This window comes from Kryptolebias marmoratus, linkage group LG1 (assembly GCF_001649575.2).
Source record: "Kryptolebias marmoratus isolate JLee-2015 linkage group LG1, ASM164957v2, whole genome shotgun sequence".
Classification (NCBI taxonomy): domain Eukaryota; kingdom Metazoa; phylum Chordata; class Actinopteri; order Cyprinodontiformes; family Rivulidae; genus Kryptolebias; species Kryptolebias marmoratus.
The window spans coordinates 4,062,421-4,074,873 of record NC_051430.1 but is presented as its reverse complement, the minus strand read 5'-3'; the positions used below and the strand labels follow the sequence as shown (position 1 = coordinate 4,074,873).

The 12,453-nt window shown below is 40.6% G+C and overlaps 1 protein-coding gene across 9 annotated transcripts in view; it reads left to right on the top strand.

Moving 5' to 3' along the window:
• Positions 1 to 12,447, top strand: part of cacna1ba (calcium channel, voltage-dependent, N type, alpha 1B subunit, a) — a 168,826-nt gene extending 156,379 nt beyond the window's left edge. For 7 of the 9 annotated variants that reach the window (XM_017432700.3, XM_037976826.1, XM_037976825.1 and 4 more), the window contains 5 exons: positions 1,388 to 1,507; positions 4,680 to 4,718; positions 6,288 to 6,537; positions 7,567 to 7,784; positions 8,801 to 12,447. In XM_017432700.3, coding sequence (XP_017288189.1) covers positions 1,388 to 1,507; positions 4,680 to 4,718; positions 6,288 to 6,537; positions 7,567 to 7,784; positions 8,801 to 9,331 — 1,158 coding nt within the window. In that variant the 3' untranslated portion in view covers positions 9,332 to 12,447. The remainder of the gene's footprint in view (positions 1 to 1,387; positions 1,508 to 4,679; positions 4,719 to 6,287; positions 6,538 to 7,566; positions 7,785 to 8,800) is intronic. The other 2 variants (XM_037976819.1, XM_037976828.1) reach the window with 2 other exon arrangements.
• The last annotated feature ends 6 nt before the right edge of the window (positions 12,448 to 12,453 follow it).

The window sequence follows — 12,453 nt, the reverse complement described above, 5'->3', positions numbered from 1 at the left end:
GAAAGCTGCTGCCGTAAAGCATGTCGCTAACCCACACGTAAAGCAGCGTCATGTCGCAAAACGGAGGTTCTTCGCAAAATAGTTATTTTTTCTTCTTATTTATCACTTCTATAAACTGAATTTATGCAAAGTGACAACACTAATACAATCGCCGTAGCCTACGTTATGAAATATTTACATGAATCATTGATACAATTATGATAGAAACGACAGAAACTATAGAGACGATAGAAGAAAATATATCACAATAGACACTTTTCTATCGTCCCCACGATATGTATCGTTATATCGCCCAGCACTACTTGGAAGTAAAAAAAAATGCTCTGCTACCGGCTGATTTAGGAAAATTTAGCAGTGATCCTTGGGAATATTCTAAAAACATAACTTTTTATTTGGTTGAATATTTGGGGGGATTTTGGCTAAAAGTTTAATTGAACTCTTCTCAAAATGTCTGTTTTGTCAGAATTTTATTAATCCAAGTGGATTACAGAATAATGTATGTGTGAGTTTATAACGTTTGTTCTGATTGATGTTGGACCTGCTGTGGTCACTTCATGCATTAATGTACTGGGTCAATCAGAGGACAGCTGTATGAGCAGCTTTGTTTTGTATTATTTTCACGTAATTAAACAAGAAGCTGATGTTAAATTCAATGAAGCTGGGTGAAACAGCTGACGGCTGTCAGCTCACTGTGGATTTTTACAGGTTAAATTCTTCAGTCTTTGCTCTGACACTGAGGTCTGTAAAGTCACTTATCATTGTATATATCTTTATTTGTCTTATATTGTATCTGTTAGGGAACTGGACATTGACTGGGTCTTTGCTAAATGCTCAACAGAAGCCTGTGAATGATCCAGTTATTTACAGTAAATCAGTCTGATCAGTTGTGCATTGCAATCAAACATCTCTATTTTGGTCTTGACTATGCTAAAGGACATTGTTGTAGAAGTGATGTAGTGTACCTGCAGCATCTTTTCTATGTTTATGTCATTGCTATGAAGATGATGTCCATGTCCACAGGCCCGTGTGTTTGTATACCAGTCATCATATTCGACATTTGCCTTTCTCAGCTTCTCTTTTTTAAGACAGACTGCTTTCATTCAGTCACATACCTCAAGCTTTTTGTTGACACTTTTATTAGTATAATTAATGTAATTCAACAGTTTTCTTACATAGTTCCTACTTGGTACTGACATTGTTACAGAACTTCATGTACTCTCTTTGATGATGACTTGTTTTTTTTCCTTCAGACTTTAGCCAACTTAATTATTCTTCTTTATGTGCTTCATATAGTGTTGCTAAATAATAATAATAATAATAATAATAATAATAATAATAATACAATACTTCCACAGTGATGCTGAGCTTGCTATTTGTGTGTGTCCAGGTGTCCGTAGAGATGAAGAAAATGGAGTCCAGTGTTAACAGTACTATAGCTGTTCCTGGTTCAGGTTTGGAGAGCCAGGGTAGAGCCGCTTCCATGCCTCGGCTCAGTGCTGAAGTCCAGGTAACAGCTGATCTTCAGGTCCAAACTGGTGGAAAAAAGCCTGTTTTAAAACACTGTCATAACAGCAGCCCTTGTTTCACTACAATAACGCAAGACCATTACTCTTCTGAGTAATTCCAGGTGTTGTTTTCAACATTTTTGAGCAGGACTGCGGGGTCTCCTCTGTTTTAGTGCCTTTGTTTTATGAACAGCTACTTGTCATCTCCGATTCAAAGGACAAACTGGATTTACTCAGTTGTTCCCTTAAATAATCTTCAGTATCTGGTTATACTGAATTTGTATTATGTTCATTTACATTGATAGCATTTAAATACATAAAGTCGTTAGTACAGTTAATCAGAATAAAAGTGGAACTGAAGTAAGGTGAATTGTAGGTTTGCTATTTTTCAGCATTGTCATCTTTCTGTATGCTCCTCCTAAAGGTAGCTCAACTTAAAGGCCTTGGAATATTGTTTGGGGTCGGAGTGGGACTCATTTTAACCTCTCTGAGGTTGTTCCTGGGATCTGGGATCTGTTAGAGACACTTTTCCAGTATGTGGTTTTAGCCCCCCAAGTGTCAAGCTTTATTTTTTCATGCTTTATACCACCCTACTTAGGTGTGCAACTGCTTATATTTTGTATCACATATTTAGATGTCCATATACAGATAAACAGGTATTATATAAAACCACACCTTGCCTAATTTCTTCACATGGGCGGTTTCACTTCACTTTAAGTTTGGATCCTCCACCAGAGGATCCAAACGCCTGGGAGCTTGAGGGTTCTGTGTAGTATCTTACTTGTTCCTAGGTCTGCTCTCTTCTGGACAGAGATCTCTGAGGTTCTTCTGGGATTTCCAGTATGTGGTCTCAGCCCCTGAAGTGTTCTGTTGAACACTGGCATGGCTTACTACATCTATCACCACTGCCTTCTTCTGTATCTCGTTGATCACCACAATGTCTGGTTGGTTAGCCATCACCTGTTTGTCAGTCTGTATCTGGAAGTCCCACAGTATCTTAGCCCTGTCATTCTCCACCACCCTTAGTGGAGTCTCCCACTTTGACTGTTGGATCTCCAATCCATACTCAGCACAGATCTTCCTGTAATTCTACCAACCAACCTACTGCTGTATCAAGCTATCAATCAACCCATATCATCTAGATTGACTCAAAAACAACTTCAAACCCAGTGTTCTAACATCCACAAAAGTATTTTGCTGTCACACCTAGAGACTGACGTGGTACAACAAAGATGCTAGGCAAGGGGTGAGTACATCATCATCCCCAGATATCAGATATTGAGCTAATTTTTGTGTGGTAGTAGCAGAGAGTCATCCTTAACACAGGCTCTGAGTGCTATCACAGCTAGTGAGATCTCACAACATCACATGAGATGGTGCAAAATGTAATTTACAAGGTTTGACAAAACTGCTATAACTTCATCCCTTTTCAGCACAAGATGATCTTAGTTTAAATCTCTGGATGATCTGCAATCTTTCAACAGATGCTAGCCATTTCATTTGTGCTGCTTCTTTTTTTCAGAGTTTATTTTGAATTTTGTAACTACGCTGTATTCTCCTAGTTTCTGCTGTGTGGATTTGCAGTACACTATTTTTGACATGGCAGATTCTTGCAGATTAACACAGCATGTTGTTCTTAATGCCACAAAGTCATTTTTTTAGAACAGCACAAAGGACAGAAACACTAAATGAATCTGAAGCCGTAGAAATATAAGAAGCACCTCATTTCCTGAAAGATGTTGATCGATTCAGGCATTTAAAGTGCATTGTTCTCACAGAGCAGTGAGAAGAGCTGTTGTTGATCTTGCTTTCACAGCAGAAGAGAAGTCAACAGTAATGAGATTACTCTCTGGCCAGCAGCCAGCTGTGTGTCCAGTGTTGTTTTTCTCCAACTGAAAAGATGATAGTGACTCTAAATGGCTCTGGGCTCCAGATTCACCAGGGAAGGGAGATGGTAATTGGGTTACTGTGGAAGAGAGAGAATCTGAAGTGGGGGATTAATGAAAGAATGTAAATAACTGGGCATAAGGTTGCAACGCTGACTTGCTGTCTCAATTTTTCACCTTTTTAAAGGGGGCAGGAAATCCTTTAGCCAGTTCAATTAATGTTGGCCTTTTGGAAATGGCCTGCAGCTGCTGGTGTGTAGAGGAAATTATACGATGCAGTCAGATCTCTGGGGCCTCGAGTCCTCAGTTTTAACATGTCCATTTTCAGTCTGGTGCCAGACTTCCTTTCTCTTCCTGAATTTAGGCTGAGGTTTGGTTGAAGCAGAAGATAAAATCCGACCTGTTCTGTTCTTTCATTGTGCTTCGGTGACATGGGAAACCTCTGATTCAGACTCTCTCTCTCTCTGCTGATGCTCAGTTCACAGCTCATAGGGAACATTCAATCCTAATTTTGCCATTTCATCATCTTTAATACAGCATGTACAGAGCCCCATTTTAGTTAGCAAAAGATGCACTTATTGGCCTTTTGTCTGTTAACAAATTTGGTAAGAAAAAGGAAGGGAGCTGTGGCTAGTATTTATTTATGGATTAGTTAAATAATAACTAACTAATGGATTAGTTAGTTATTATTTATGGATTTATTTAAGACTCAAAATGTAGAGGAGTTGACCAGAATTACACAAATAACTGTTTTTACTTCCTGTAGAGCATAATTTTGAGTAATATGTAGAGAAAAATAGGAAAAAAAAAACAAACACAACAGAAAAATTGTAATGGAGCATGCAGAGGAAACAGTAGGTACAGTATGATACAGTTTATATTTTTATATTTTTTTGGTTAACTGTTATACTGTTCTTAATAAGATACAGATTTTGAATTAGACAAATTAAAGTACTGTAGCAGTGTTGTTCAAAATCACTTAATAATGCTCAGACATCTCGAGAGTTGAATAAAGAGAAAAGTCTTTTCAAGGCAAACAGACACTTTATAAAAAACTATCTGAGTCCATGAAAGAGTTTTTTAGATGGTCTGAGCAGAGAAAGGTTCAAATAAGACATAAATAAGTTTTTATTACTTCCAAGACATGAACATTTCTGAATTGGGTGGTCACCAGTGGTGGTCTTAGTTAATGTCCCTCTTCAGCTATCACTGCGGTTTATGGTGTTATTTAATTACCAGTCCTAATTCTGGTCTCCTTTTCTGTGTTTCTTTTCTGCTCTCATCTCAGCAGAGTCACTCCCACTATTCTCCAGGGACTCTTCTACCTGTATGTATACTTCTGCCACACATCATACACTACATACCTGATTGTGCTCTCACATGGTCTGTGTCATCCAGATGTGCAGCAGCATCAACAGGTTATCCTGTTAGGAATCATGCTCCTTTTCTCCTCTCCTTCAGTATTCTGTGGAAATGTGGTTCAGTCAGCATCCCATTAGCAGGCTGCTCAGGTGCTCCCAGTGCTGCAGTGCAACAGATTTTAGCCTCCATTTGAGCCCTAATGTGTGTCTGTTTTACAATGCCTTGCAAAAATATTTCTCCCTCTTGGTAATTTCTGTTTTGTTGTTTTATAACCTGGGGTTTAATTTGATTTTTAATTAAGAACAATAATTTTACAAAAAAATGAAGTTAATTAAAGAAGGAAGAGCAGGAAAGAAACTTGTTTCAATTCTAAAAAATGACATATAAAACTGCACCTCAGCTCTGTACAGCTCATAGTGGTCTTATGGACAGATCCTCCCATCTCTGCAGAAGGGCTGCAGCTCCATCAGGGTCATCTTTAGTTTCTGAGTAAAGCCCTCCTTACCTGCCCTGTGAGTTTTGGTGGACGGCTACATCTTGGCAGGTTTGCTGTGGTGGCATTGTCTTTTCATCTCCTAATAATGGATTTAATGGTTCTTTCAGGGAAGTTAAGGGTATAGTCTTTTTTTATTTTTTATTTTTGCAACTCAACCCTGATCTGTGTCTCTGACCTGTGTGGAGGGTTCCTTGGTCTTTATGCGTTCTTCTACTCAGTGGTAGATCTTATACAGGGACATTACACTGACACTGATTCTGAGGTTGTGGGGGTGAGGAAGCAGCTAGGATGACAGTCAGCCCCTCTAAGTCTGAGGCCATAGTTCTCAACTGGAAAAAGGTGGAACACCCCCTCCAGGTTGGGGGTGAGTCTTTGCATCAAGTATTTATGAATCTTTGTTACTAGTGATGGTAAGATGGAGCACCATATGGATAGAGAAATCAGGCCTTTGGCCGCAGTAATGTGGGCATTTCCCAGTCTGTCATGGTGCAGAAGGAGCTGAGCTGAAAGGCAAAGCTCGATTTACTGCTCTGTTTATGGTCCAACCCTTGCTTAAGGTCATGTAGTAAGGATCAAGACCAAAAGAATAAGATCCTGGATATAAGTGGCTGAAATGAGCTTAGAGATAAGATGAGGAGCTCCGTCATCCAGGGGAGCTTGGCGTAGAGCCGCCGCTCCCAAGGAGAATTCGTCAGCTGAGGTGGTCAGGTTCTAATTAGGATGCCTCCTGAAGCAAAGGGGCTAAAAACACATGCTCACAACTTTTTACTTTTGTTTTTTTAAGTTTTTACAGAAGTTTTTTCCCCATTTAACTTTGATAGTCAGGAGTATTATTTTGGAGAATTATTGCCATTAATCAAATAAATTCCAGGTAGTAAGGCAACAAAAATATTTGGGGTTGAATGCTTTTCAGGGTACTATAAGTTGTAGTAAGTGGAAACCTTTAGAACACAGGCAGAACACGCGTGTCGTGGAGTACACAGAAGTGACTCGTGGCAGTTGTGACTCTCACTGAGCTTGTTGCTCTGCCTCTTTCAGTCTGCCACTGATACCAGCCTTATGACTCGTTCAGCCTCCACCGTGGCTCCACAGCGTCCCCAGGAGGTCAACCTGAGGGACTACACTCTGGAGAAACCTCGCCAGGAGCGAAGCCACCACCATCACCACCACCACCACCGCTGCCACCACCGCAGAGACCGAGACAGAGACAGAGATAAAGACCGGGACAGAGAGAAGAGGCAGAGGTCTCTGGACACCCCTGTGGGGGGTCAACCTTCCAGTTTGGCTGGTTAGTGTGAAAACCAGATTGTACAATTAAATAAACAGCATGCTGGTGGAGATTCTCAGTCATCCAGGACATGGTAAATCCAAAAACGGTTACAAAACCAAAACAACTGGATTTCTGTTCTGTTGCTGAAGATGTTTCGCTTCTCATCCAAGGAGCTTTCTCAATTCAAAAAGCTTTTTGAATTGAGTCAGCACAATTTAAATTTTGAATCTTTTTGAATGAGAAGGCTCTTCTGACGAGAAGCAAAACATCTTTAGCTACAGAATAGAAGTCCAGTTGTCTTTTTTGGAATCAAACAAACACGGCGTCCTCCTGGTTGCATCTGTCAGGGACCTCTTCATGTCTCTTCATGTCCAATATAAAGCCGGGTACACATGCTGAACAGGCAGGGCCAGGCATCCAGACCATTTTGGCCAAAGATTTAGTTTGGTTGCAACACAAAACTCGTGACGTAGTTTGAGCATCATTTTCTAAATCCTTGCAAGTTTTTGAACTTCTAATACAAAGAAGATGTTGTGGCATGTTTCGAAAAGTATACAAAACATAATGCAAAAGTTTTTTTTTTTCCACTTTCTGCCCAAAATATTGTTACGCCATAAAAAAACTAGGTTCTGAAGATTGGAGTTGTTTGCTGTTTTTCAGGTTTTAATTATAGCCAGTTTTTGAGTTATGGCCATTTTTGTGTTTTCTAAGCTTGCTTAGCTGTGGCGGCCATCTTGATTGGGGTTGGCTCCAAAAGTTAATCAGTTGTAGATGCCAGTCCAATGGTTTCTTTCTGAGAGTTTCATTGAAACCTGTCCAGAGGTTAATCAGATATTTTGCTAACGTGCCAGACAAACACAGGTACTCAAACAGACATGGGCAAAAACATTATCACTCTTTACTGCATTGCTTGAACAGAGCACCGTAAATCTGTTGACAGTGTTGGTAAGTTGTGCTTTCTTCACCACACCAAGTAAAACTAATAAACCTTTCCTAAGAGTCATACAGAAGACCACTCATCAGCTTGTCAAACTTTCTTTCTTGCAGGCGCAGCAGGTGAGCCGGGATCTGAACCGGCTGCTTCCAAAGAGCGAGCCCACAACCGAGGACGCTCCCACGAGAGGAAACATCATCACTCCTCTGCAGACAAGCAGCGCTACTACTCCTGTGACCGCTACTGCAGTCGGGACCACTGCACCACAAAATCTGCCACCGCCAGCTGTGCTGCCTCCCCCAGCGAGGAGCAGGAAACCAGCAGCAAGCAGGTACGAGTTTGCAGCCAGGGCAAATAAAGTTTCATGAGAATGAATGAGTATAATCTTTTCAAGGTTAAAGAAAGATTGACTTATTAGCTTCAGAATTGCTGCTGATTTCTTGGCAGAAATTATAATTCCTAGCTTCATGGCTGACTGAAAATAATAATCTCACATCTGATGTAGTGAGGCACATCACATTTTAACAGTTTCAGTCCAACAGTGAGCTCAAAAGCCTGCAGTAAAAGAATGTTTTTCTATCTGATGACTAAAATATGAAAAGAAACTGCAACAGACCAAAACAAGTTATAATATAGTGTTATTACTTATTTAACAAGATTGAAGCCAAAATAGCAGCGTTTAAAAATCTTGGACAGTTCAGTAGTTTATAGAAGCATCTTCATCAGCAAAAAAAAACATCTTTATTTCAAAACAAGTTATTATAAAGCAAAATGGACAGAAAGTGAACATGTTCAGATAAATCAATTTCTATACAATCCAGTGTAACTGAATTTAAAGTAGTTTAAGAGATTTTCATCTGTATTTGCTGCCAAAAGAGGTTCTATAAAGTTTTGACTTTGTGACGCTCAGTGTAATATGCACTTACTGCCAGTAGATGTCACTAAATTCTACTCACTTAAATTGTTAAATAACTGTATCTTAACTAGAAAGGAAAAAATGAGAAAAGCAGATACATGCAGCATTCGATGTAGTTCATGCTGAAGCTTTTAGTTTTCTCTCCTGTCTGTCCTTAGTACAGCTCTCATGGCCTTTCACTTCTTTCCCTGCTCTCTTTTCATCATTGTGTCTGATCCATCCGTCATTCTTTTCTATTACTGTGTGTCTTCTCTGTGTCCTTTGTTTATTTTTTGTTCTCTGTCATCGTTTGTGTACATCATATATCACATTTTGGTGCATGTTTTTCCTTCTTTCCCCTTGGGCGGACCTGTCTTTTCCTTCCTTTTTTTGTCTCACACATTTTTCTCATCGTTCTGTTATTTCAAATTGCTTGTTCAATTTTCATCTAGGGTAGTGGTTGGGTTAAAGGCAGCCCAGCAGCACCGAGCTCCGGTTCTAGCACACCAAGCCGTGGACGTCGGCAGCTCCCACAGACCCCTCTCACTCCACGGCCCGGGGTGGCATACAGGACTGCATATTCCTCCCCGGTGCACCTTGTGTCCAGCCAGGCCTCTTTGAGTCCCGGCCGACTAAGCCGCGGCCTGTCGGACCACAACGCCCTCCGTCACAGTGGTTCCCACCATTTCCCTTGCCCTGTCACTCGGATCAGCTCAGAACCCTTTCTGGGCCAGGGCTACGGCGAGGCCCTGAGCAGCCCTTATGGCAGCTTCCAGGACCAGTTGGATGTCTTCCAGGATGCGGCATCACTGTCCCCAAGTCCCAGTGCTGAACGCTCATCTCGGACCACACTGCCTCGCACGATGGGAGCCCTACTTCCAACTCTTGGTGTAGACCCTGCTGTACCCAACGGGTACCACTTAAGCATCGGGGGAAGCACTAGCCCAGGCTCTGGCAATAGAGCACTGAGGTACAGGAGGTAGAGAAAGATGAATGGTGCTAGCATGGCTTTAAACCAACCTTTTTGATGCATTTTTTAAGAAACTGTGATGAGTTTTATCATCTTCCTTAAAGGCTTTAGTTTACATGGTCACTTTCTGTTTAAATGCTGTATTTTAATTTTAACTCAAAGAGTTAAGGATAGGACAAACATTTAAAGACAAAAATTGCTTTAATTTGGTTTTAAAAAAATGAATGTGAAGAGAGAAAGTGGTTTCTAGAGACCATGTAGCATTATGAAACAAAAAAGGGAAACATTTTTTCCAGTGTAGGATATTTTACTGTGGCTGTTTAAGGTTTGTTTTTGACTTCAGTGTTTTGTTGACACCACCATATTGACCCTCAAGCAACATTACATTAAAGACCAATAGATGCTGATCTGCTGTGTCATACATAAATCCTTATGTATCGGTATTCAAGCAGTAATTTCCATCAGTTTTATTTCCGTGAGTGAGTTATTTGTTATTATGCAGTGGTTCCGCAACCATACATAATACCTGTTTACATTTTTAAGTAGTAGGTTGTGGTCTGTACAGTTGTTTTTTGCTAAGAGCTTGAAAAGATAAACTATTATCCTTTTTCTTTAGCAATTTAAACAATTGCCTGATTTCATATGATGCAGATTAAGCAGCAAAAGAGTTTATTCAGTGTCTTGTTTGCTCTAGTGTGGTATCTGGCTTTTATGCAGCTGTCACTAATCACCAGCTAATTTTTAGCTAATGTGTACCTTTTTGTTGTAATCATTACATCTTATTATAATCCTTTTTACAAAATCTAAAGAATCAACAGTCTAAGTGTTAGAAGAAAGACACATTAAGTTAATATTCTGACCTGAAAATGCCAGCCTGTACCCTGTTAATACCTCTTTGTACATCATCAGTCCAACAATGAGAGGAAGTAGTAGTGCTGCCAAGAGAGTATATTTTCTACACATTCTCAAGTTCTTATCAAGGTTGTGTATGGACATATTGTGTAGTCAGTGAATAAAACAAAAAGCAAAACAAAAATACCTTACATGAATACAATATCACAAGTACGTGTCATTTTTTCAATGAGTTCTGTCAAATAGTGCCTTATCAGCTGTGACATCAGTCATGGAGCACAGAGGATGGAGGAAAGGGCAGAGGTCTTTGTCCAAGCTGTGGCTTTATATTGTTGTTCAGGCTTATAATACAACAACTCCTTCTCAACAGTGACATACCAGTGTGAAAGGAAGCTACATTAGCTAATATTAAACCTCTACACTTTTTCTCTGACAGCATTTGTTTAGTTTGTGTCTGTTTTCTCAACCAGACAAAAATCATCTTTCAGCAGCCTCTCAGCATGATCGGCATATAATGATCTACACTCGGCACACATGAACATGGTTTACAAACCAAACTAACTGTGTCATGCAAAAGTGGGGAGGCTAATGTAGGATTCCTTTAAACTGATATGTCATTTTTTGAGAAAGAGTTGTTTTAAAAATCTGGAAAACTGTAAAAAGGAGCCCTGTTTGGCTAGCCATTAGCCTAGCCTGGATGAAGAGTTCTGCTCTTTTCTCCACACTCTGTGACTGATGTCACCGTGATAAGGAACTAACTTGTGATGACTGTTTGACAGAACTCACTTCAGAAATGACCAGATTATCCTTTAAGGGTTAAACATTTATGTTAAGGAATATTTTTATGGAAACACTTAAACTTTGGCAGTTGTTTTGATGAGCTGAAAACTGAACGCTCAGCTCCAGCAGGCAAATAAGACAGATCTCATACTGTAGTTTCTGCATCATCCTGGTAGGTCCATAGATGCTTTGTGAATGTAAACCTGCTGCTCTGATGCCCATGGGCTATAGAAAAACTAGCAAAAAGAAAAGGAAAATCAAAACATATGCTGTACAGTTGGTAGTTATTGCTTCTCAGCAAGAAGGTCTGAAGTTTAAAAAGTTCCTGTGGCCTTACATGTTGTCCAGATGCATGCATATTTTTTGCCGTTACTCCCAGTTTTCTTCCACAAACACAAAACAAGCATTTTAGGTTAATTGGATATTTGAAATTGCCCTTAAGTGTGACTGAGAACGTCAATGGTTTTCTGAACTGGGCCCCCTCTCCAGGGTGTACCCCACTTCTTGCCCATTGACTGCTGAAGTTATGCACCAGCTCCCCTCAACCCTGACATGGAGTAAGCTGCTACTTCTTCTTCTTTTGCTTCCTCCCTGTCACCACAGTGGATCGTCGGCCACCATCTCACCCTATCCCAGCATCCTTCTCTGTCACGCCAGTTTGCTACATCAACAAACCTCTTCTGTGATCTTCCTCTTTTCCTCCATATTCAACATTCTTTGTCCAACAAATCCACTATGCTCCCTGCACGTCCAAACCATCTCTTCCTTGACTCTAACTTTGCCTACAGGCCGAAAAACCTGAGCAGTCTTTTTGACTCCTGTCCATTTAGGTCCCTCCCAATGAAAATGTTAATTTCTTTTCATCTCCAGTTCTGCTCCCGTCTCCAAACCATACATCACAGCAGGTCTTCCTGACATCTTGTAAACTTTCCTTTTCATCCCTGGTAAATGGCCTGCATTAATATAGTTCTTTTCTAGTCTTAATGACCATTCAAATAACTTTTACATGACAAGTCACTCTCACCCATTCACACATGCTCTTCAATACTGATTCACAGATTGGGGGCAACTTTGGGTATGGCAGGTGGCAGGGAAAGCTGGGATTGAACTCTCCGATTGGCTGATAGCCCATGCAGCCTCTTGTGTCACAGTTCACCACTGACATTTGTTCTGGTAACGGTAACTCCAGCCTGTCTGCTGTCTCTTTTGAACCTGTCTTGTGTTCTGCCCGTTGCTTTGGGTGGTTGACCTCAGGTACTTCAACTCATCTGCCTTCAGTATCTCTGCTCCTAGCAGCTCCACTGTTCCACCTGTCTCCCTCTCATTCACACACATGCATTCTGCTTTGCTTCTACTGGCTTTCATTCATCCTCTGTCCTACTCTCACTACAGGTCACAGTGTCATCTGCAAACATGGGGGCTTCTACATGACCACATCTGTCAATGGACAGGTGGATAGATGAAAATGGCAGATGTTAGGTTCAGGGGTAACAGTCCCCCCCC